Here is a 26880-nt window from a genome sequence, read left to right on the forward strand (position 1 = left end):
GCACACGTGTACCATCTCCAGACTCCTGGAGCTCCACTTATGGTAAAGTAGAAACCCCTAGAGATGGAAAACTGCTCTGGCTTTGTATGAAGCCAGCCTAAATGCCTAAAGGTGAAGGTACTGACACTTGTTTTTGCAAAAGCTCAGTCCCGCGGGAGGCGGGTGAAGGACAATCTGCCCCGGCCTTTGCACTAACCTCACCCCCGCCGCCTCCCCAGGCGGGGTCCCTCACCGCCGGGGCGACGAGAGGCGGAACCCGGAGGCTGGGCGGGGCTGTGCTGCCCGCCCACCGGAGCCAGTCCGGAGCCGTCGCCGCGACAGGGCGGGTGGCAGCAGACGGGGCGGGGGTCAGCGCCATGGCACAGAAATGCGACGTGATCGTGGTCGGGGGCGGTATATCAGGTGGGTCCGGCGGGAGGGCAGGGTCGGCACTGTACGGGGACTGAGCATCGGTCGGGTGGTGGGGGATGATGGCTCCGGGACGATGCCTTGCGGGGGTCCGTGCTCCAGGAGTTGGGCGCTGCCGGGGGCAGGTTGGGGAAGGCAGCGCTGGTGTCTCAGTTTACGAGTCTTTAAGTGTAAAGCGTCCGTAATTCAGGCTGTCACAGGTTGTGCAGGCTTAGTTTTATTTATTTAATTATTTTTTAATTTTCTCTGCTGTCCTGCCTCAACATTCTCCAAACCCACGTCATTCTTATCCCTGGAAGTTTGGGACAGACGAGGGGTATGCACTCTGTTGCTTCTAGGTTGAGTCCAGAGATGTCACGTAGAGGCCCTTGGTCACAAATGACTGATATAAGTGTTGGGATGTCTTCCGTTTAGAGCAGGTAGAAGCATAAAGGAGTGATGCCAGAAAGCAGCTGGGTCATTTCCACAGTCTCTAGTCCTTCTCAGCCCAAGTGTAATGGAGGTGAGCCCAGGTGTAATGGAGGTGAGATCAGCAGCCTGCAGAAAGTAACAGCAGGCCTGTGAGCTTTGTTGCACTCGGAGGCAATCTGCTTTTGAGCCTAATCCTGCTGGAAGAGTGCTGTGCATGCCCAGAATGAATCTTGCTCATGCATTTTGTTCTGAGGTGCATGGGCCCAATTAAATTGCAGTGTGTGTGATAGATTATCTTAGTTTTTCTTCTGTGCCTTTGACATATGAAACAGCTGCTATTTGGCCTGTGCATGTTGGAAGGTATGCGTTGTGGTAGTTCCTCTGCTTATGACATGTTAGTCTCATTAGTTCATAATGATTATGCATGTCCACAGATCCAAACAGCATCTCTTGTGTTGCAAACAAATTAATCAAAATATGTCACAAAGCATCTAGAATCATAGAATCATTAAGGTTGGAAAGCCCAGTAAGCTCATCCTTCCTTTTTTATTTAGCGTGGCTTTTAATTTCCCCTACTTATTCATATAAGTTAGATTAATTTTTGCATAAGCGCTATGCTGAGGTGTGCACTGTGGAAGGAAGGTGTACAATATGCAGGGGATAATGGCGTGTTTGTTCCACAGGGCTTACCCACCTTGTTGCCTTAGAGCTGATTATTTCCATGAGCTGCCTGGGCCTTTAGACTCTGATATCTTTTCCTAAGGATGGTGCTGTGATAAGAAACTGCTGAATAATTATTAAATGTTTGAGGTGTATTTATGTGGTTAGCAAAAATCCCTGTTTTATGAAACAGAATTGATTATAAACACACTCCTATGGCTAATTTTTAACTTATACCTTGTTTCATAATGAAAACATTCCAGCAAATTAACAACTGTTATGTATTCATGCCTTTTAAAGCCTCAGTAGCATGTTTTTGTACAGAAGCTGTGCTACAGGTTCCTTCTCTTTAATGAGTTGGAATCAGAGTTAGTGTAACAGATTTTAATATGTCCTCGGTTTTCATTGTTGCCATGGGAATATTATCATGGCAAGCTTGCACAGACTTCATATGTTTTCTCTTGGAGCAGAGCAGCAGTGCTGTGTCGTGTTCACTTGTATGCTTCGCTCTTTTCTACCTGCAGACAGAAGCAAGTGGCATGTGGTTGTCAGAAACCAGTTTTCCACTTACTTTTTTCTACACCAGATTGTTCTAAAGTACTCTGTCCTTGTGCTGTAGCAGCTTTTCTCCAGCTCCCACACAGAGGCTTGAAAAATACACACACACAAGAATTACTAGTGACTCTCTTCAGTCACTTTACTTTAGCTGTTATTTACTACTCCTGATTTACCTGTCCTTTATCTGTGTGCAAGTCTGGAGTCAACACTAAGTATTGCAGTTGAAAGGACAGAGATAAAGGGATTCAATCCAGAGGGATCTGGACAGGCTGGAGAAGTGGAACCATGTGAACCTGGTGAAGATCAGCAAGGCCAAATGCTAAGTGTTGTACTTGGGTTGGAACAATCCCAAACAGAAATACAGGCTGAGTGATGAATGAACTGGGAGAAGCCTTGTGAAGAAGAACTTAGAGGTACTGGCAGATGAAAAATTATACATTAACACACAGTGCCTGCTTGCAGCCCTTAAAACCAGCTGTTTTCTGGGCTGCATCAAAAGAAGAGGAGGCCAGCAGGGAGAGAGAGGATCTCACACATCTATGCTGAGATACTGTATCCAGGCCTAGGGCCACCCAAGACAAAAAGATGTGGAGCTGTTGGATTGGGTCCAGAGGGCGCTGTGAAGATGGTCAGAGGGTTGGAGCACCTCTCCTGTGAAGACAGGGAGCTGGGCTTGTTCAGTTTGGAGAACTTTTTCTGACTGAAAACCTGCCATAACAAAAATATTTCTATCAAAATGGTAGATTTATAAAATATTTACACTCCTATCATTGTGGTATTGAGATGTGATTGTACTCTTCAAGTCTCTACTTGTGTGAAGGTCTAATGCACTGTATGATTACAGTATCTCTCACTCCATCTGTAAGTCAATTTCAATTTACTTAGAGTAGAACACAAAACAAAACAGGTCAGGTGTTCTGGGGGCTGTTATCTGAAGATGTTCATTTTGTTCTAAAATAGACTGAAGCAGAGGGCAAAATCAGTTTTTGAAACAAAACATAAGATGCATCACAAGAAAAATATATGTGAGATATATAACTTCCTCTGCTTGCTTACTGGTGTCTTCCTTTTTCTCCCTGGTGGATATTTACAGTGTCATAGTAGTTCTCTCTTGAAAAAAATCCAGTTTGTCAAAGAAGGTGCTATTTTTAGAGAGCATTCTCAATCTAGTAGCCCTGTACCATCTATCTATTTGGAAAAACAAACACACAGGCATGATTGAAATAACCTTGAATGATGCATTGGATTGGACCCTTCTGAGGGAGGACTGTGACCATCTCCAAGTCCCTCTGCAGAGGGGTACCACTCTCAGTAGGATGCAGAAGGCAAAGAGAATCTTCTCTACTCATATAAGCCCCTTCTTCACATTTTCAATTGTCTGTCTCCGCCATAAGGAGTTCTTCCTTCTGTTTTCAACTGTGTTCATGGCTACTGCGAAGGAACACAAAGCAATTAAGCAGAGCCTGCCAACTGACATATTTTTCACACAAACCTTGGCAATACAAAATAAACAGTGCAGAAAGCAGCTGTGTAATGCTGTGAGATAGGCTGGTAGCCTAGGCAGCCAGGACAGTAGTTGTAAGTCACTCGCTGATACCTCCTAGTTGATCTGAAAGTTGATGTGCTAAGAAGCTTTCTCTTCTGTCTGAAGAAGCACTTTCATCTCCCAAGGCAATGCATCATTAAGCAAAGCTTTTGAATTTATTTAACTATTACAAAAGGCTGGTATTAGGGCAAGTTCATCACATACAAACAGCAAAACAAGAAAACTATCTCAGAAGGAACAAAAAAGATAAGTTAGGATACCAAACTTTCTGCAAAAGGTTCCTGAGTAACTGTTACAGAGGTGACTGCTGGAGAACACAAGTTTGTGTGTACCAGTTCATGTTAGTGTTGCAGACTGCAACCTTCACAGTTGATACATTGTCTGCACTGCTGAATTCTCTATTTTTGACAAACAAGATTAGACACAGAAGAAAATGAAAGTCCTCTGTAAGACAGTTCAGTGTGTTGTTTGCTTGGGAATCTCCTGGTGTGATACTTGTAATTCAGTAGATTAGTTATAGTCTAGTTTAGCACTGGACTAGCACCTAACAACACCAGGGGTGGTACTAGATATTAATGTGCATTAGTGTGTTGGTTCAGAGCAGATGTGCATCTTAAGCAGGTCTTCTGATTGACCCTGCTTACTGCTCTATGGTATGTATCACAAAGCACTGTCAAAGCAAACCGTTGCATTAATTTTTTCTTGAGGAGTCATGCTCCACGAGCTTGCCATTTGAGCTCCAGCCCCTGAATAGGATGTTCAGTCCGTAGGATATAAGAACTAGTCTGAAGTAAAGCATCTTTCACATACATGACATGGGATATTCAAGGTACAGTTGTTCTACTCTGCAGATCTCCTGTTGTTCTGCATTATTTACTAGCAAAGACACTGCAAACTTTCTGCCTTGGAATACTTTTAGTTATATGATTCAAAGGTATAACATGGAAAGACTAAACTTTCCACTTTTGTGTTCTTTGTCTATGGAGGCGCAGTAAAAAATTTGTTGTGCCACCCTGTCAGCAGATATGCACCTGCATCCCCATCTCCATCCTGTATGTCGTCTCCTTTCCTAGTTTTATTCTTCCTTTCTATAATTGTCTTGTAGCATCAGTAGATTGCTGAAAGATAAGTTCTGTATTTCTATGAAATTTGATTTGCCCATTTTACTCTTTGGTTTCAGCAAGGGTAGGAGTAATTTTAAAGTCACAATTCAGCATGCTCCTTCCATTGTGGCAAATGGGTATAGTGTTAATCTCCACCAAATGGGAGAGATATTCACCATTATGACACGAGTCCAGATCGAACTCCATTGCCCACAGTCCTAGAGGCTGAGAGTAGCAGCCTATTCCTCTGGCTCCATACATGGTTTGTTAAGGGTGTCTGATGTATCCAGGGACTTAAAGGGAGCTGGTGAGTGGCGTTGGTCTTTCTAAAGAACTGTGGCAAAAAGCTAAGTAGGCCTGTTTTTATTGCTTTAATAGACAGCCTGAGCAGTACAAGCTTAGACAGCCTGATTGTCCCAGAAGTAAACTTCTAGCATCATGTGTAGTATCATAAACCAGCAGAGAGTTTGCTTTGTTTACACATTTCATACAGTAGCTAATGACAATGAATTAGGTCTTATACATAATTCAGTCAACCAAGAAGGCTTCTCTTCTTCAGAAGTTACTATTGTGTGTAAACAATCTGGGTGATTTTGGCACACTTCCCACTGATGCATTTTGCTTCTCTGTAGCATAACCAACAGCGGTAGTTAAATAGTTCTGTTGATTAAAAATGAAAAGCAATATTGTTTCACTGCTCCTTTCCAGAGCAAGAGGAGCTTGCCTTTGTGTTTTGTCTCCCTTTCTTAGCAGCTACTTCATAGAGTGATGCAGTGGTAGAGTTTATGTTGGTTATAAAAGTTTTCTAGGCAGTGCCATGGTGGATTAAAAACCTCGCTTTAGTTTTCCTTTACAGAGGATTTATCTTGATATATTTATAAAGCACTCAGTTATACTGTTTCTGAAATCAGCCATCATTTAGTTGGACTTTAATTACATGAGGAAATTGCTTTCATGTCATTATAGTTTCAATCATTTAATTTTTATGTAGCTGTCTTTGAACTTAACATGGTTTTCCTCCAGGGCTGATAACCTATTTTATCCTTGTAAACTTAAGTCAGATATTAAGGGTTTTGCTCTATGAGATGGTTTGTTAAAATGTGATCATTCATCTAATCAACTGGTCTTTGTAGAGGCTGATGTGTTTAAGAATTATGTAGGATCCTTGTTCAAGATACATTTTTCTGATTTCAGTGGTCAGTAAGAACACACTACAGTACCGTGTTACATGAACCGTGAATGTCTCGTATTATTTTCAAGAATTCATCTGTGCATTTGTATCTTGCCCAGCTTCTTTCCTGTCAGTTTTCAGTATCTCAATTGAGGAGATACTGAGTTCTGAGTGGTTTAGCAAAAAGACTGGAAAGTGCCTACCAAGCCACACCGATGTTGCCTTGACTTTAGGGTCAAGAAGCAGTGATGATGCTACTTAGGGTAGAGCAGGCTTCCAAGAAGAAGAAAAATAAAGAAGAAAAATCTGCTTGAAGGAATTCAATTCATGTTTTCCTCCATCTGTTCTTTTCTTCCCTACCCCTTTCCGTGCTGCCAGTGCAATGTACCCACTTGAGAATTTGTGGAGACCTGGTAAGCAGGCAGCTGTCTTGGTGAACTGAAGAGTTTCTGAGTAAGCTTGGGTGATTTCTATCTCAGTCTGCCTCAGCTACCTCTTGTTTTATTTAAAATAAAATTCATTTTGAGGTATGATGTTGATGCTGAAATTATGCCATCTTTCATTATGCCTAAGCAAGGTGGGCATGTAGCTGTACCATTCCCTCACCACCATACCTCTGCTCTATGTGCTCTGTGGCTAGAACTTAATGAAGAGTCTGGCTATGGTTCATTAGGGCCTCTGGCATCTTGCAATTGCAACAATTAGGATAGTGACCTCTGTTTGACATCCTTCAAGTGGTTCAAGAGTTCCACAAAGTTTTAATTCACTTGAAGCCTTTCTAACTATTTCGTTATGTCTGTTCTATTACTTCATATTCTATTACATCATGTCTGTATTATTCAACTACATTGTGTTTTCCAGTTTCTAAAATATGACACAACTGGGCCCTCTGCCTCTCAGTCAGCTAGTTTTTATAGATGAATTATGCCATCAAGGTAGAACATTGAATACAGTCTTCATGGTGGACTGCACACAGCAACAGCTGATCAAACAGCCAGTTCATGCTATATAATATCCTTGTGGCCTGGAGCTTGCATGTAAACTTGCACCTTGTTTGCTCAAGTGATAGATCTGTGTTTGAATCATTGAATGTTGGACCAAGACACCTCTTTTGTTCCAGTGTGAGTTAATAGTAAGTGACTAGCTTCATTAGAGGCTGAATCAGTAAGTTATGCTAAGTAACAAGCAGAACTGAGGAAATAGTGTGAAATCTTTTGTTTTACACTTTGGATGCTTCTTCTTTTTTTGTGCTTTGTTCACCTTTTTATTTTTTTCCCCCACGCATTCTGTCAGAATGGGGCAAATACAGTGGTAAAGTATTTCTTTTTTCATAACACATTAAATAAGCTGCTTAGCTCATATGGCTAAGAGTGGCGATGCACTGGAACAGGCTGCCCATATAAAAGTGGTGGTGCACTCACCGTCCTTGGAGGTGTTCAAGAAACAGGGAGGTGTGGCACTGTGGGACGTAAGCAGTGGGTATGGTGGGGATGGGTTAATGGTGGGACTAGATGGTCTTAGTAGTCTTTTCCAACCTTCATGATTTTATATGTTTTCTTTTGCCTGTAATTAGAGAGAGAGGGAAGACAGTCACTTGGAAATCTACAGTGGTTCCCTTTTGAGCCTTCCTAGGTGACATCTGTGTCCTCAGATTTTGGTATCTCAGCCCAGTTGATGTCTTAGCTCAGCCAGGCAATCTACCTGCTTGTATACATGTAGGGTGTGCATATATGTAGCATGAGTTCTCAGAGAATAGCCAGAGCATGATATGGTGGATGTTTGAAACTGACACGCAGTCAAGCCCTGGCAATGTAAATCTGTAACTTATAAATGGAATTGGATGAAAATAATTAGTGAAAGATTAAGAAAAAGGTAAACTAAAATGAACAACCATAGAATGAGGACATGGTTGCTCAGCTGGGGGCTTTGATAGCTTCCCTATGAAGTGACCATCTCTAGATGGATACCTGTGAATAACTGGAGAAATGTGAGAAATTTTCTGTGTTCCTTAATATCAAGATCTGAGAGTGACAGTCTGGTGATTTTTTTAGTTTTTATTTCTAGTAAATTCAGATGTGTTTGATATTGTACTTTTCTCCTCAGTAGGCCTAATAGGCATTTAATTTACTTTTATGTATCTATGTAACAGTAATGCCTAAAAGGATGCTACCCTTGTAGTGCCTCAGCCAGGAAGGGGCTGAGTCATGCCCAGGTTAATGTGCTAAGCTTTGTTGGTTCTAATACTATGATATGTTTGATGTAGTGCTACCTTGTCTTTCAGTTGTCTCTGCCTGCTTTGGTTCTTTCCTCTGCTTGCTGTGTTTTAAGGCAGTATAAATTGTAAAGTAGCAGAGAAGGGATTATCTAAGCTGAAGGTGGCCCTAGAATTGAAACTGTTAGATAATGTTGCAGTACAGATAATCATAATGAAAATGCAATTAATGTTAACTCTTCAGCATATCATGGAATGGTTGGGGTTGGAGGGGACCTTTGAGACCATCTAGATCCAGCCCCCCTGCTACATGCAGGGACACCTCCTCCTAGACCAGGTTGCTCAAAGCCCTTGAGTGCCTCCAGGGAGGGGACATCCACAACCTCACTGGGCAACCTGTTCCAGTGTCTCACCACAATCACTAAGAAGTAAATAACTTCTTCCTAATACCTAGTCTAAATCTACCCTCTGCCAGTTTAAAGCCATCCCCCCTCATCCTGTCACTACCTGCCCTTATAAAAAGTCCCTCCCCAGGTTTCCTGTGTATATGTAGGGAACGTATACGTATAATATATATGTATATATATATAATGTGTGTGTGTATACACACATATATATGCAGCTCACTGGAGCATACAAAATAACTTCCGACTCTAAGCATGAGATTCAAGTGTGAGCTGGGCATTGAATAGATCTATTGCTCCATGTCTAAGATACTAGCATTTCTTAAAATAAACAAAGCACACAGTAAATGATTGATGCTGGAAATATTCATCCTTTAAAATGCTGCAGTTCCCAGTTTTGTCAGTCTGAAGTTTCAGTGGAAACCTTAAGTGGAAAAATGCAATAAAAACTAAAGAGAAGGCCTGATTAAGGACAGGACAGCTGTGGTTTCAGTACCTAAGCTGAAGCAGAACTGCATGGTAGAAAGTGGTTTTCCACACAAATGCAATAAGCTGTCTTCATTCTACATGTAACAGGGTTTGAGCTAAGGTGCTACCAGTTTGTTTGTCTCACTAATTGCTAGCCAGACTTTGTATTGCTTCCAAGGTGTGAAGCCTTGCACAAATTTAGACTGCTTAATAAATACACCTCCCTGCACTACAAATGAATCATCGAGAAACATAGCCAGGAAGGAAAGATCACATGAGGTTGAGGGCTGGAAGTAGAACTGATGCTCTTGTAAAGTTGCAGTAACTCAGTAGGACGTTCATCTTGACCTCAGTGACAGGGTTATGGAGCCAGCTCACGGGATAGAAAAACCCACTGCCTCAGCTCAACAATGAAATGTTAACAAGAATAAATTATATTTACTCATGAAGTACTGTATCCTAGGCAGAAATGTTACGCTCTATGTACCAATATTTTAAGTAAATGCACGTTTTAGACAGGCAGAATGATAACATGTTTATTTGTTCATTAGGATTTCAGAAACTGTTGCTTTTTTATATGCTCAGACACTGTAGGTGGCATTCATCACTGAGCAGTAATACAGCTTAGAAAGAGTGTTTCCCCTCATGCTGAAACTGCATGTTGCTTTGATACCTTTCACTGTGTTGTTCAGTGCTTGGAGATAAGATATGGAGAATGACCAAGGCAACAATTTTCAGACACAGCTGTACGCTGTGATGAGGTTCTGAACTGTGATTTTGTCCTTTTCTTCCATGAGATTGAGTAAAATATCTCAAGTACTTTTGCAGATGTGACTAAAAATTGTAGAGGTTAAAGGAGTACATTCACATTTAAAAACATACAGAACTAAGTGAAGATCTGAGTTAATAAAAGTTAATGTCAGGTTGCAGTATCTCACTGTCCATGTAGTCCTTTGCATGTCATCCCTTTTTCTCTTTTTTTGTCATCTAGGACTCCTTGAGCAATCTGGATGCTGCAAACCTTATATTGCAAAGGACTAAGGGTGCAGTGAAGAAGGAAAACTCAGTATTATTCTCTTATGCATGCCGCTATTTGTGCAAGCACTTGAACAGTCTGATGTGAGCTGAGTTTCAAGCTGTGTAGTTCTATCTGTCTGTGCTGTAGGGCTTCCATTGCAATTCTGAGCATGTCTCTTGAGTTTACAAAGGGAAATCATTATTCATGAGAGCAAAAATTGCTTGACTGTTTTGTATTGAGAAGGAAGGTGCAAAAAATGGCTGTACCACCACCCAGACACCAGGCTACTGTTTTCTTTTGCCTTTTTTTTTTTCTTTAGTCCTTACTTACAGTGCCTTGTAGGCATTATTGTCTCAAGCCATTGTTTCAATTAAAATATTTTAACTTAGTTACGATCATGAGTGACAGAGGTAAAGGTGACCAGCGCCAGGTTCAATCTCTCAGCAGCAGAGCGGTAATCAGATTTTGTTCATTAGAGAGGTCAACACAAACAAAAATGGTGCTATTAAATTGCTGTTTCTAATGCAATAATGCAGTAAAGAAACCATGGAATATTTCAAGGAGAAAACAAACAGGTGCCAAATGGCTGCTCAGCTACAGGTAGGAAAATGTCTTTCCTCTGGATTTGCTCCCTATTCCTTCTTTTGCTTCAGCACTGCAGTGATATACTGTGTTGTGCTCCTGGCACTGAACTTCAACTGTTCCCTCAACCTTTCTTCATAGGAGAGGTGCTTCAGCCCTCTGATCATCCTAGTGGCCCTCCTCTGGATTCAGTCTGGTGTTACCAAATTGAGACCATTTTTCAAAAATTGTGCTTAGAAATTCTTTTGAACAGGCTGTTCTTTGACTCTAAGGCTTCATTGGAAAAATGTGACTTGTGGCACTAATCAGTTCAAATGTGAGTATGGATCGGGCCCTATCACAGAAATTCAGCGTTACCATTAAAAAATAAATGCACATTGATTGTTCACTTAATATAAGGAAATTTTGAAGGTTAGGACATGAACTGGTGATGAAGCCCTTTCATCAAATGGTGCATTAGGATACTTAATAGGCACATAGATATCAAACAGGGAAGAAAGAAGTCAGAAGTAATGTTAAATAGTTCTTCTGATTATTACGTCTGAGTAGGATCTGTGTGCATGCAAAGTGCTGCATGATGGAAAAACGATTTCTGTGGCTTGAACTTACATTATAACATCCCCTGGAAGGCAATCTCCTACCAGCATCTCCAAGTGGTTGCATTTAGATAACGGGTTGCCATGGTAACTGATAAAGGCTTGCCTGCTTTACCATAATCTAAGCACAATGGTGTTTTCAGTCTGAGGCTTCAGATAATACCTAGCATCTCTGCTTCTTTGTTGTTTGCACTAATTGTGTATCAGTTCACTGAGTAGAACTGCAGGTGGGGCTGCTTAGCCATCTGTATATACGTAAGTATGCATATATATATATATTCTGTTGTACTTCTGTAAGCTGTCTTACAATGGTTGCTGTCCTAAATACCTGTCCCCATTAAAGTGGTTAAAGTGTCTCAGGTTGCAATTTGTATATTCAAATACTGAATATTGCAATTTATATCAGATTTGGTAGAAATATCCCCAGAGAGAAGGTTGAGATGTTGCTGTATGAAAAACATTGTCTAAGAAATGAGAGTAACAACAACACTAGCCAGACTTTCAGATGAACTTTATGTTTGAATATGGTTGGTTGCCTCCCTTTTGAGCTACAGGGATAAAGTAAAAATCTGTCTCTTGTCTAGTAGTAGGTGCAAGATGAATAGGTGAGCTGGAAACAGTACTGAGATGTAAGAGGTTAAACTTCTCAGCCAGTCTCAGTGCATGCTTTATGGAATGCTATGTGGAATGTTAATCACAGAGAAGCCTCTTGATCAGCCTCTGTCTCTTAGACAGAAAAAAGATTGTAATTTGTAAGAGTTTCCCAATTCTTTAATTCTGAAAGCACACCCCAGCCTCATGCTGGATACTTGTGTTAGTATCAATATCTATTTGTTGCTGTTTTGGCACCCTATGTGTCTTTCTATCACTGTGGCCAAGAGCTCTAGCTCTGCATCATCCAGTCCTCTCACTGTTATTGCAGTATTGCTCCTTTTTGGAGTCTGAGATCCAGCTCCAGGGAGAGAATGACAAGGGGTGATGTGGCTGTACTATGGCAGTGATATAATGTCAAATATGTGAAATACCAAGAACAGCAAAATTCTTAGGTATTGATACTGTGCTAAAATGTTGTATTTGCAACAGCAGTTATGCTTTATCCTGTCCTGTGTGTGTGCTGCAAGACCTGATATGGTTCTCAGCAGTGCCATCTGGATCTTAAGCTTCTGCCTTCACTTCTTAGAATCATAGAATCATCACAGTTGAAAAAAACCACTATGATCACCTAGTCCAACCATCAACTCATCCCCATTAACCATGTCCCTCAGTGCCACATCCACACAATTCTTGAACACCTCCAGGGACAGTGACTCCACCACCTCCCTGAGAAGCCTGTGCCACTGCTTCACTGATCATTCTGAGAAGTTTTTCCTATTATCCAACCTTGAACCTCTCCTGATGCAACTTAAAGCCATTACCTCTCATCCTGTCACTGTTAACTGGGAGAAGAGGCCAAGCCCTACCTCACTGCAACTTCCTTTCAGGTAATAGTAGAGATAAGTATCATCTAGACTAAACAATCTCAGGAATTCTTCCCCAGTGTTAGATTTGTTAGTACTGAAGCAGAGGAGTTGAAGGGTGGCTACATTTCCCGCCTTTGCATCATTTATCCAGCAAAATTTTGGACCATTCTGGAGCTTGTATGTATGAGAGAGAGGGAAGTGGACTATTAGCTATTGATAAGGAGTAAGTGGTGAGATGGTGCCTGTAGCCTGCAACTTTCACTGTAGAGTCAAGCCTCAAGGACACATCCCTGTCCTTATAGAGATCTCATCCACTGGAAATCGGTGTGGATGCTGCAGTGTCAGTGGAGAAGGAGGCTCTGCTTGGTCTTTCTCCTTCGTAGAATCATAAAATCACCAAGGTTGGAAAAGACTTCCAAGATACATCCAATCCTACCATCCACCAGCCACCAATATTTCCTCACTAAGCCATGTCCCTTAGCACAACATCTAAACGTTTCTTGAGCACCTCCAGAGATGGTGATTCTACCAGCTCCCTGAGCAGCCCATTCCAGCCTGACACCTTGATACTGATATTTATTTTTTATTTATGCATAAGGAAAGACTGATTCATCCTCAGAATGTACATTTATGGACATATGGGAAAGGAAAGTGACACCTGCCCCCAGATAAATAATAGGGAGTAAACAGTGGCTAGCTGAGAGATGAAGGTGGTAATGTGGCTGAGATGTGCGTAGGCAAATGACATGATGGTGTCTGTGCTGAGCCCTATGAAACCAGCTGTCTTCCACTTGAGTCTGGGGAGCCATCTCTTCAGAGGCTTCTCTGTCTGTTCAGCTCTTGGAAATAAGCTTGCTATTTTCCCAGCTGGACTGAGATGTTTATTCATTAGATTTTCATTAAGAAAGTCAGATCTCGTACTGCTTAATCAGTGTTGGTTGCTGAGTAGTATTAATTGATAAGTCAATACCTGTTAGTGTGATAAGCCAGCACAAATCTTCTCTGATAGCAGCCTTGAGATCATATATCATCTGTAAATTATTAATAAATACTATTGAACTTGTCCCAGCTGATCAAATATTTGTCTTTGCTCAAGAGCAACATTTTTTTTCTTTTTCTTTTTTTCTTCTTTTTTTTTTTTTTTTTTCCTCTTTGCATGGTAAACTGTGTTTGTTTAGGGAATTTTTTTTGGTCTATTTGTCCTCCTAGAACCAATCTGCTCTTGAAAGTTGCTTGGAGATATGGGCCATGTTTGTGCACCACGACTGTTTTCTGTATTCTGTTCTCCTTGGCTTCCTTAAATATTTGTGAGAGTAGTCAAGGCTGCTGAGCCAGCTGGATGTTTTTATAATCTAGTTTTCTTGATAGGAAAGTATGGAAATACCAGTATCATTGATGGTTTTCTCTACTCATCAGCAATTATGTGAAAATTTATCTTAAGTTCATGAAGCTGGAAGTAAAAGCAAGATAATATGATCTTTTAACGAAAACACCTCCTACTTTATTCATTTATTTATTTATTTTCCAGAAAACGCTTAAGTCCTTTAAAAACAGGTGTACATCATCTCCTTTTAGACACTGGGAAATGAAGAGCTTAATTTATTTAACCAACATTGCTTCTGGGAGCAAGAACTGGATCTCCTAGTCCCAGGCTAATAGTTTGCCATCAGGATGTTCTGCAGTGCCCTTAGTAGCTCTCATTGATACTCTTTCTATCTAGGACTGCTATATAAAGTGTTTTCATCACTGTCATTTCATTCAGTCTTGCCATGCTAGCTTTGGCCATCTGTTTTTCCTGCCAGTGCTTTTGGCATTTCTTCCATGGCTGACTTATACTTAGAACAATCTCCTTTGACTCTTAATTTCCCTCCTCCTTCTCAAAAACTGCATGTACTAAGACATCATGAGGAAACTGATTGCCTTCCAGTGGTGACAAGACCAGGAGCCAGAACGGGTAAGGAAATTATACTGTGTGAGTGTGGTTTCTAGCCTACTGTGTACTCAGCATAATTCAGCACATCCTATCATGAAAGAAGACCACGCTGCCTGTCAAAATATGTTGCTTGCTATCACACTGGAAATTCAGCCACATGTGACCAAAATAACAACCTCAGATTATACAAATCTGTTTGTTCATGCTGAAGTGTAAGGTAGTGGTGATCCTAAAAAGTGGAGATGTTTCAAGTTGCATTCCCGTTGTCTTGTACACACTTTGTAGTTCCCTTAATTCCCAGAGTGGCTTGACACACTTGCTAGAGGGCCTGACTGATATTTTCTCTGCATTTGTAAGGATTTATGTTATCAGAACTAAAATGAGATGTTCTCTCCTGTATTCCCATTGCTCCCTCTCTTGGTGTCTCAGCTTGAAGAGAAGCAAAATGAAGAAAAAAATATACAAAGAAAAATTTTAAGGAATGAAGCTAGTTTCTAGTTCATTTTTTACTTTGTTTCTTTTTCTTATCTTTCAGGTCTCTCAGCTGCCAAGCTATTGACTGAGTCAGGCTTGAATGTTGTGTTGCTAGAAGCCAATGACAGGGTTGGTGGAAGAACCTTCACTGTAAAGGTAATTGTCTCCAAACCCACTTATACAATATATGCACACACTTAGTTTGCATAAGTATGATATATATGGATTTACATTGTGCACACACTATATAAATATTATGAATAAATGTATTTATGCATATATTTGTACTTATTTAACTTACCTGCTAGAGGACACCCTTGTGAGAAAATTGCCAGTGTGGTAGCAGAAGGGAAGTTTCCTGATACCACACAGACAAGAGTAGGAAAAGACTGGTGGAATGATGGGGTCAGAATGTTTCCACGTTATCTGCAGGCACTGGGGTCATTAATCTTTTCCTCTGGGAAGGAGAAAATGATTACCTAAGTTTTAAAGTTATTTCCTACGGAGCGACTCAGGAGAAATCTCTATTTAAAAACACCCAAAAAGGTCAATTGCATGATGAAAATCTTTGAGTTGAACTTTTAACAAATGCTGTGAAGAATTATATAGATTACAGGAATGGCAAAGGTGGCTGGAGACCGGTGTTTTTCACTCCTTTACCACATGCCCCGTCTCGACCCAGGAGTACCCCATGCACTCTGCTCATCAAAAAACCTTACCTGTGCTGTTCTCTTTTATACTCTGTATTGAGCTAGTTTCTGCTGAGATGCCCAACCAAATAAGAACTGTGCAGACCTCTCTGACTCCATCTTCTGTATTAAGGTCTTTGTTTTCATGCTTGTTGTGAGACCTGCTCCTTTACAGCTTTAAGCTGCTTATGAAATCCACATACGAGATTCTTAATAGTTGCCACTCCTAAACTTAACCAAGAGAAACAGAGTTTTCTGTGGGCAGAGGAATCTTCACTAGAATGTTTGAACAATTCATCTAGATTTCTCTTTTAATATTTGTGTTGTTTGCAAAAGTCACATCTCTTTTATATATATATATATATATATTTTTTTTTTCTTTAATGTGTGTGTGTTATACTAGAATAAACAAGTTAAATATGTGGACCTTGGAGGAGCCTATGTGGGGCCAACACAGAATCGCCTTCTACGGTTATCTAAAGAGTTAGGAATAGAGACATATAAAGTGAATGAAGTTGAGCACTTGATACATCATGTCAAGGTAAGATGCTCTCATGTTTGTTGCTGTAAACAGACAAGTTCAAGTATGCATCCTCTGACTTTCTTGAAGAGAAATAAGTATGCTGGTAGAGAAGGACTCATAGATATTACTATATGCATGCATATCTAAATGCATGTAGATGCATCCTTGCAACTGATGCTTTATTTCAAGTCTGAGCTCGTAGTTAAAAGTTCCCAAAAATTTCACTGTTTCCAAGTAGTACAACTGCAACTGTTCTATATATGCCAATAAGGTTCCTAAATTCTTTCCTTCTTTCTTGATACTGCTTGATACTATTCTACATAAGTGTTGTATTTTCATAGAACAACGTTCTGTGTTCGTTCTGAGGAAATTAACATTGAGATTCACTATATTCTTATGAAAAGACATGCAGTGACTGGCAAAATATTTGTTGGATGATAGTTGGTGTCCGGTCAAGGGTTAAAGAAAATGCTGATGTGCTTAAGCTGACAGCAATAGAGAAAAAAATATTCTGTCATATGTTTTGAAGTATCTTTCCCATTCAATTGTTATGAAAAAGAATTGTGTTCTCAAAGCAGTTTCCTATGATGACTGTCAACAATTAGTCCTGCTGTGGTAGAATTGATGAGTACGTCCACACTGTTTTGCTAAATGTGCCTCTAGCATCATCCTCAAAGACAATTAGTCCTGCTTCTTCACACTGTTTTGCTTTCAGGGTCTTCTCGGTTGTAGTTGGAAGTCACACTGTGAAGGGAAAGTTGATGGTGGAAGACAGTTGACATGGCTGATCTGCATGGTAAACTGTCAGGATAACCTTGCTCTCCTAGCATGGTAGCATTCCAAAATAGTCAGAAGTCACTGAAACATACTTGGTATTGGCAAAGCTGGAGCTGATGTGGGGACCTCATCTGTCAGCAGCCAGCACAAGGTTGGCTGCTTGTTTTATTGGCAAGACCCCATTTTCTTTTCAGATCTCTTGGAGCTGACTTGTTGGTAAGGATGCTGGCTGGTTGAAATGACCTTTTGTTTTCCAACAGACCTCTAGAGTGAGGGAAACTTTTACAGAATAGAAGTTTGGGCTCTTTCCAATGACAATCTGTTTTTGACCACAAGTGTCATGACACATGGATTTCTAGAGGTAGGTTGGGTTGCAAACAGCCTTTTGCCATCATCTATGGACATTTTTAAGCACAGAGCGGAGAGTGCTCTTAGGCTGATTGCTCTCAGCCTTCCTCCCTATCAAGCACGGACAGAACTTGCTGGTGTTCAGGAGTGTGTCCCAGACTGGCAGTAAAAGATGTGCCTTGGCTCTGTCTGGGTATAGGAAGGGCCTCACATTGTGGCAGTAATGCTCTTCTCAAACTGAGGGCTAAGCCAGCAGAGTCTGTCCAGGCATTGAGACTCAAGTCAAGGGAACTTATGAAGCAGTACAGCTTGTGTCCAGAGATCCAGAGTTGAGAGAAGCTACTCTTCTCCAGAAGGCATTTAAGCCATCTAAGTCTGGGGGCTTGACACTTTGGCTATGAACTGCATCTGTGAATTATGGGTACAGACAGAGCCTGGGAGGTCTGTGAGAAGTCTGAAGGCCTGGGCTGACTCTAACACTTGTATGCTAGTGCTGTGACCTGATGATAGATGCTGGTAGGATGCAAGTGGTGTCCTTAGATATACTGGGGGGATGTGGCAAATGTGGTAGTTTTATACTTGCAAGCATGGTGGTCCGAAAGTTGGCACGTATGTGTGAGTTTGGCACCATGCCTTGCACAGACCTGTGGAAAAAGAGACCCTGGAATTAGCAGGATCCTTCAAGATTCCAGTGTGTCACGGTTTTATCATCTTGCTTAGAACTATATCCAGTCCTGTGAGTTACTGAAAATCATCTGAGGAGAGATTGCATGTCTTGGTGGTGGCTGCTTGTGGGAGAGCTCCTGAAGGGAGATAGAGTAGAAGTGGCCAGGGAGAGAACTGTGTGCCAGGACACCCTGGAAGCCAAGCAAGGCTTAATGAGAGAAAATATCACACAGACAATAGCTCCTCCTTGTAATTACCTAATTTCATTCATTTTTAATCTTTTATTTCTTTTTTACTGCTGTGCTTATTAGTATAATAGAATATTATACTATGACACAGAATATGAACGTTATATAGTAAACATGTACATCATAGCATGTACAAATGGATACACTGATCTTTGAAGTTTTGCATTTCGTGTGACTGTAATACAGTCCTTGCAGATCTCTCACTTTAGCCATGTGGCTGCACTCGCTTTCCCTGCAAATGGACAATGCTTTTGTTTGCTCCATAAAATCCAAGCTATGCTCTCAAGTCATATACCTTGTAAAATAGACTCCAAAATATACAAAGGTCTGTGTGAATTTAAATTCACATGCTGACCCAAGCTTCTAATAACCTAATGAATTTCTGGACCACAACATTCTCTCTGAATCCAGAGAGGCAGTGAAACCTAAAGGTTTTAATTTTTGTCTAACTGCACTATCAGGCATCAGAGTGCATCTTGGAAAATCAGCTGCTGTTTTTACAAGTACCCAGAGGCAAAATCAAGCCTTTCATAGTTAATTAAATTCATTTTAGAGGCTTTTTAATATGAGTAATATATGCAGCTTCTTTGTACTACAAAATGAAAAGAATGCATTTTGTTGATCTCTGGGTGTGTCTCTGCTAATTAAGCTTTACCAGCTTGATTGGATTGTGTGTTTTCTTCCCCTTTAATCTTTTTTAATGCCAGGTTCTACTGCGAGTGTATTTTTGAACTCACTTATATTGTGTTTGATATCTTCACAGAAACTCAAAATTATATTTCTTACCCTACATTTTTTTTTTATATCCCTCCACTTGTTAAACAACCTCTTTTATGGTTTTTGAAAGGAGATTGGTGTGCTCTTTTCATTTGTGTAAGTGCTGTTTCATCTGTCTCAGTGAGAGAATTAGTAGAGCTCTGCAAGCTGTATTTGGTAGGCAAATTGCTATCTGAACACCGTTGCTTTTCAGTAGCATAACCAAAGTTAGGTTCTTAAATCCAGATCTAAGAAACAAAAGTATCTGAGAAATCAGTATTTCCTAACAGTGGTCCCTTTGGACTGGTAAGCAGATAGTAAATACTTCTTAAAATCAGGTAATTTTTCCTTACCTACTCCAGGGAATTTTGAGGGCCCTATCTTAGATAGGTACATCTGCAGCCAAACAAGCCAAACCACATATACAGCCCTCATAATGTTTACCTTTGCTATGTAAAGACTCTCTGGAAAGAGATGTTGAAGTACGACAATATTTCAGATGGTTGTGTGGGATTAATTGTGAACAGATTTGCTTGGCTAATCCAAATTGTGTTTAACTTTTGTGCAGTCCCAATAGCCATGCAAACATCTTGCCTTTTAAATCATGAATCCCTGCTAAGTAAGGTAACTACAGTTTTGGTTTGGTCTGCTACCCTAACTCTGTGTAATTAAGCATTTATTTGTACGTCTGGTTTGACAAATCAGTCTTTTTTTAACTTGATTCCTTTATATGTGGTAAGGATGATCTGCCTTTTGTCCTACCACGATGCAAACTGAGCACACTCTGATCCCATTTTCACAGTTTTATCTTTCTCCAGTTCTTTCCCCCATCCCATTGGAGGGGAATACTTGACTGAATAGCTGTGTGGTGCCAAGTTGTTACCAAGTTAAACCACAGGACTATCCTGCAGGGCATTGCTGGGATGAACATTTAATCTTATACACACAATACTTTTACCTAGGACCACATATCTACTCTAATGTTAGCAGGCTACATGCTGACCAACAGTGAATCTGCAGAAGTTTTTTTTTTACGACCCTCCTGGGTGTCATTCATTTTCAGCACTATTGTGTTTATTAAAATGCAGTTTGCTGTGGTCTTGTTCATGAATAAAAATGTGATGGTCCTGTTCTATTAGGCTATAACTGGCAGCAGGAAGAGTGATTGCTTATAGAATATATATTGCTTATAATTGGGGAATTTACTGGTGTTTCTTCTGTGCTATCACTGATGCGTACACTAAAGCAACATGATTTATTTAAGCTTTTGACCTCTTCTTTGCAAATCTAAGGGCAGTATCTCCTGGCATAGTGTATAATATGTAGTGTAACAGCTTTAATGGATTTTGAATGACTACATAAAAGCACATTCATTTCTCTTTTGTTTATCTTAATTAGAGTGCGTCCAGAGAAGGAAAAGTCTGTGTGGCTATTAGCTACCAAAAAATTTAAGTGAGGCAGAATGGCTTCATATCTTTATTTTTCTCTTTTCTCTGACAGTTTTTAAGTAAGAACTTAGGAAACTGGTGGGAATTATCTGAATCTTGAAGAAGCTGGGGATCTGGCACCTTGTAAAAGAATTCAAAGACAGTGAAATTACTACAGTGCCTTGGTAGTTTCATATGTTCTTGCTCAAATGCAGGTCTGCCTTGATTAAACTGTGTCCTAGATATAGGGATGCAAGCATGTCACAAAATGCCATGTCATTATTCACCCTGACTGAGAGCCTCAGGGGAGACTCTGAGGACTGAACAGGCTGAGGTAGGTGAGAGCATCTGCCAAACCCACAAGGGATGTCCTCCATGCTGTGAATGAAAAGCAGCCACTGGCAGGAGTAGAGGGAAGGCTGTTCTTTTCAAACCTAACCTGTAAATAATGGACGTTTTCCCTTTTTTTTTTTTTTTTTTTTGTGCCAGTCACTTGGCAGCAATTGCAACAAGTTTGATTGTAATTAGATCTTTTTGAAAATAAAATAAAAAAAAATAATATTTGCATTACAGCAGTCTAAAAGGGTCAAAATAATATACTGCAAGTCTGCAAAGTGATCTCTGCCAAAGGGGACCATAAAAAGGAGTCTCACGAGATGTTTATTGATCAGGAAAATTGGCTGGAAGGCTGACAGCTGTGTCCTGATGGCAGCACCAGGATGAAAGCAGTAAGGAAAGTGAACTGGAAATAAAGTATGCATTTCTTAATTAAAACTGAATGCAAAAAAAATTCCTCAGCCTCAGCCCTCCCAGTCCACAGGGTCTGTTTCCTAGAAGATAAGGAAAAGGAGCTGTACTCTCACCTAGCTTATTTAATTCAGGCTGCTGGGAGAAAAGCTTCAATTGCATTTGGTTACAAGAACTGATTTTTGTTTCCCTTAGGAAGCTGTTTAAGGCCTATGGAAATGCAGAATTAAGTACGTACTGGAAGAGCTGTCTCAGCCTACTGTGTTTCACATCTGTAAAATTTTACATAAGATTTCAGTTTTTAGGTAAAAAATGTAAAAATTTCAAGTATCTCAGAAACAAAACCAGTGATGCTAATGTTGTCATCTGCTTTAAATGGTGTTCTCATTTTGAGAAGGCAAGGATGCCATGGTGCTCAGGGGTTGGCTTTGTGTTGTTTTTTTTCCTGTGGGTAGAGAGTTGGGTTAATAGTTAACTCGATAATGACACTGTTTTTCTGTTTTTATTCATTTTTGCCACTTGTCAGCTTATGGGAGGGGAAAGCCACTTGGAGCCCCAGTTTCAGGTGATATTTAGAACCGCAGTCCCTTGAACTCTTTGCTTCATAAGATACCTGCACACCGTAAAGGTGTTTCTTAATATCTCTAAATAAAAAATCTGGTTTTAGTCAGAAGGAGACTTAGTCAACTCTTTTCTCAACTGCTTGGGTCAAGAAGTTATATTCACTTTTAAATTCATAGAGGAACCTCAAGCTTCTTCAAATACTTTAGTGTTATATTTTGTCTCATTCTGACAGTTTTCCACAGTATAGCAAGTGAGAAGATGAATATGAGAGGCAGGTACTGAATTCCAGCTTGATGCAACTTCTTGCTATTTCTCATTTTCCTCAAGAATTTGTATCTTAGAATCATACAATCATTATGGTTGGAAAAGACCTTCAAGGTCACATAGTCCAAGCACCAGCCTGTCCACTGCCCACGTCCCTCAGTGCCACATCCACATGGCTCTTGAATTCCTCCAAGGATGGTGACTGCACCGCCTCCCTGGGCAGCCTGTGCCACTGCATCACTGCTCTTCCTGAGAAGAAACTTTCCCCTAATATCCAGCCTCAACTTCCCTTGGCATAACTGGGGACCATTACCTCTTGCCCTATTGCTGTTACCTGGGAGAAGGGGCTGTTTTGGTGCTTCATACAAATGAGGTTTCTGGGATTTTAAATTGAGTACAAGGTGAGTGATGTACCCATGCTTGCAGATCAGCAGAGGGCACTGTATGCCCGCAAAGCAGTGTAACTGTGAATTAAGATGCAGAGTGGCATCCTGGTGAAGTTAGAAGCTGCTACTCTGTGGTTTGGAGGGTTTAGCTGAGGAAATATCTGTGCTTATTCATGGATGCAGAGATTGCATCACAGGGTCTTGTTTCCTACAATGAAAGCTGACTGTATTTGAAAGATGCTTCTACCAGCTATAAAACTCATACAAGGAGCCGTAGGTTGTGATATTGAACACCGCTGAGGCTCTGCCTAAGCATGTAACATTGAGAGGAGCACGAAGGGGTGTGAATTGTGCCTGCAAAAGCAGTCAGTCTTCTGATATCCCAATGTGCAGTGAGATATGGGTGACACTTACTGGCAGAGCATGTCTCTTTTTCCCTAACCATTCCCTCACTGCCACTCTTCCAAGGGAAAGTGTGTGGGACCCCTGAGGCCTCCCTCATGACATGACATTCTTCAAAACATGAATGAAAAAATATGTTGGGAATTGTAATAGTTCTACTGTTTTAAGTTAGACTCCTTATTTCCCTGTTTGTTTATTGCTGAGACAACTGAGTTCCTTCATTCAATTTACTCTCTCTAGTTTCAACTTCTCCAGTATGCTTTAGCTCATGCTGCAGCAACAGTCTTTTCAAGCAGCAAGTGACCTGTACAATAGCAGGTAGTCCTCCAGCTGTCAATGCTGATGTTGGAAGCATTGCAAGTGGCATTATGAATCAGTTTCTAAGGACCATGCATGCTCTCTATTAAATACAATTGAGTGCACTCCTGCTCTTCCTCCCTCGAAAAAAAAAAAAAAAAAAAAATGAAGAAAAAATAGGTAAGAAATACTTCTGAGCATTATTACAATTGTGATGTAAAAATATTGTATTGAATGATCAGAAGGGGTGGTTATTATTGCAGTATGCTGCTCTGATTTAGGTATTAAAAACATTTGAAAAGTAAATGCTTTGTGCATTTTCAGGCATACTTTTATCTACATTTCTTGTTTTTCTTTGGAGATTATGCAGCACCAGTAAGCATGGCTTAAATATCAAAATGCTTGTTGTATTTGCAAAAGGACAAATTCCTCCGGAGAACCAAACTGTTTTAGTTTTTTTGAAAATACTCAGAGCTGTAAGTAATTTTTCTGTAGTGCTGCTATTTTTGTTTCTGTATAGATCCTGATCTTGCAGTCTCCTTGCAAACAGAATTCTGACATACAGCACCTGGAATTTTGTCTGTATAGGAAATAAGAATCAAACCTTAGATAATGCCTTAGGACCCAATAAATAAAACTTTTACAGTAGACTCCCTCTCTTTTGTGATTGTTTTTATTTTTCCAGGTTGGGATTTGTTTTTGTGCTTTATGAGTCTTGTCACCCCAGATTTCTACACAAGAAGTATAGCCGAGTTTTCCCTTTCTACAGCTCAAATGCAGTGAAATAGAAGAATACTAAAACAAAGATATGTTTTATGTGTCTCTTAGCCGTGCACTCATGAAGAAACACCATAGGGAATTTGTAAGACTTGAATTAACTCAGAGGGGATAACTCAGTTAGGATTGCCTGTGGCAGGGCAGGAAGCTCAGAACAAAATCAATAATTGGAATAACCCATTCTGATGCTGTCCTGGTTTTCTCAAGCACAGCGGTATACATATTTCATAAGTTTCAATCTGGGAAATGGTAGGAACTAAAAACCAGATGGATACACTCTTTTTTTTTTTATTATTTTAAACACTTATAAGAAGTATCCCACCTCCAGTGCTCAGAACAAAGCACAGCACAGCTGACTGCTGGCTGCTGTTTAATTTTTATGTGCACCAAAAAGCTAAAAGGTAATTAGCAACAGGGTTCAGATTTTACAAGCTGGGACAGGAGATTACTTACTCAGTGACCTATTGCTCTTCCGTTATGATGCCTCTTGGCGATAGTCCATGAGAGTGCGGCCCAGTTCAAATTAAGTTCACATTCAGAGATTTTGTAATGGTGTCAAAGTGTCCATTTCAGAACAAAGTGACGGATAAACTCACTACTATTCACGGTCTTTATCTACGGGAATATATCTTCCATTATTGTGGAGTAGTGTATTTTTATATGACCAAATACAAAAACTGTAGAGATGCACTTTCATTCCTCTTTGAATGAAAACATCTTACCTGACGTTTTCTGTGGTGTTTCTGAATGTGTTCTGTAATGTCCATTCTTAGACTGAAAGTGAGATGTTTTGTACCTTTGTACTTCTTCCTCATGCCTGAGAATCACCTCCAACTGCAACCAAACTGCTGATGGAGAACTTTTTTTATACTGACATTTTGGCATGTTACAAACCATAGTCTCTCTTCAAAAGCCTTGCAAAACGTTGTTGCTGTTTTGCAGTTACTTCGTCACACGCCACTGTAACAAAGAATGAATTTCTTTCTTCTTACTCCTTGCTTTCTTCCTGACTTTCCTTATCTTGGTGTTTCTTAGAAGGATTCCATTAGAGTCTCACAAAGGCTCAGTGAAAAACTAATTTCTTCTTCTTCTAATCTGTATTGGGGCTTTTTGTAGTTTTGTTTGTTGGTTGGTTTTTGTTTGTTTTAACAGATTTCTAATTTGCTTTTACTCTTTTCCCTGGGTTTTCAAAATTTCTACTTTCTAAGCTTCTTCCTCCTTGAATTAGAAACCCTCAGAGTTATAAGCCAGCAGTTTCCAAGGTTTTATCTGATTTTGTTATTTCTAGACCAAGTTCTTTTAGTCTCTCAAGATCCCTTTCTGCTCTTCTACTGTCTCTTTTGGTGTTTGCAACACCTGTGGTTTTGAATGACTGCCTTCTTTCAGGTAAAGAGGCTAAATCAAACCTAGCTTGACCCTTCTTCATGCATGTGGTTATTGGGTGCTATCATCAATGAGATACAGCCTTGTCTTTTCATTTCTACCTTGTTCTAAATATTTGATGATGATGCAGCGTTTCTCTTGAAGACCAAATAAATCTTTTTTTAGTGATCAGTTGATGTGGCACTGTATCAAGTATCTCTTAGAAGTTAGTACTTCTGCCAGTTGACAATCATATAAATGCACTGTCACCTTAAATATGTAATAAGTTTTGAAATATCAACTGAGGCACATAATACGATCTTTATTATTCATTTGTTCATTAGAGTCCAGATATGTTATGAAGAAATGAGTAACCATATAACGCTAATGAGCAATTCTTTGTGAATTTTTGAAACTATTATGTTGCCATACCTATAGTCAGCCAGGGAAATCCCTCATAAATGAAATAGCTCTACCAATTACCTGTCATATTCTGCCCTTAATTATGTTGGACCTTCTGAATTCATAGAAGGGGCTAAATTTATAAAATCTAACTATCAAGTGTGTAATTGTGGAACTGGGACTTTGGTATTGGCCATGCTATCACTCTCCAGAATGTATATATTACCAGACGTGTAGTTGTTGAATGAGAGGAATGGTGGTTTTGCTATTAAATGCTAAGTTTTCTACCAGCTAAAATCAGTTTATTCCAGGAACGTCTCTGAGCTATGATTTTAGTGCTTGATAGAGCTCATCACAGCCGCTTTGGTCTGATTTTGAAAGAAAAAAAAATATTAAATGCAATTACCAATTCAGCCTTTTCATGAGCACTTAGGAAAATATGCAACATGTGTTTCTTGTTTTCAGAAACAGCCAGTTTCTCATCTCAGTTGAGCAATACTGTTCTGTCTCATTTTTGGACTGACCTTAGTGCCTCAGTGATTAAATTTGTACGTTCTTTTCATGAACATTCAACCATTTAGTGTGGTTTCCTGCAGATAGAAGCTGTGATTATGATTTAATTTTAGTTTTTATGAGCTTATTGTTTGTTTGTTTGTTTGTTTGTTTTTATCATCTTGTAGGGTAAATCTTACCCCTTTAAAGGTGCATTCCCTCCTCTGTGGAATCCATTGGCCTACCTGGACTACAACAACCTGTGGAGGACAATGGATGAAATGGGAAAGGAGGTATGTCATGAGGGATCAGAGGGGTAAAGTGAAAATTGAACCAGGATGCAGATAGGCAAAGCTGCTCTAGCTTGGATGTGTGTAGTGCTGGCAGGAGCAGCATTATTTTGGTATGTGTTTTTTGCTCCACACTGGTAGTCAGAAAACACACGTAAATGGCATCCTGGCAAGTTCATTCTGAAAGCTATGCTGCTGAGCCTGTCTACAGTCATACCTTTGCAGTTTTTTATATGCAGGCATCCATGTTTATGCTTGTGATTTAGCATTTTGACTGAGGAATAAGCATTTTAAGAGACTTGTTGACCTGTAACATATGTCCTTCTCCAAACTCAAGTTCAACCCAACCACTTTAGCTTGTTACCAGTAGTTCACAATTTCCATTTAGTTACACAGTTTTGAAAAGACATGACTGTAACTTGTGTAGATGAACAAGAGACACACAGAATAAACCAGAGT

The 26880-nt window shown here is 40.1% G+C and overlaps 1 protein-coding gene across 1 annotated transcript in view; it reads left to right on the forward strand.

The window, feature by feature from the left end:
- Positions 1 to 294: 294 nt before the first annotated feature.
- The window catches only part of LOC107324272 (amine oxidase [flavin-containing] B), a 47293-nt gene continuing 20707 nt past the window's right edge, over positions 295 to 26880 (forward strand). Inside the window, exons 1-4 of the mRNA XM_015884159.3 lie at positions 295 to 402; positions 15066 to 15160; positions 16097 to 16234; positions 26320 to 26424. Of these exons, the coding sequence (XP_015739645.2) occupies positions 357 to 402; positions 15066 to 15160; positions 16097 to 16234; positions 26320 to 26424 (384 nt within the window). The 5' untranslated portion in view covers positions 295 to 356. The remainder of the gene's footprint in view (positions 403 to 15065; positions 15161 to 16096; positions 16235 to 26319; positions 26425 to 26880) is intronic.

Source organism: Coturnix japonica, chromosome 1, assembly GCF_054131305.1.
Source record: "Coturnix japonica strain WE chromosome 1, WE-NBRP24, whole genome shotgun sequence".
In the NCBI taxonomy this organism is placed as follows: domain Eukaryota; kingdom Metazoa; phylum Chordata; class Aves; order Galliformes; family Phasianidae; genus Coturnix; species Coturnix japonica.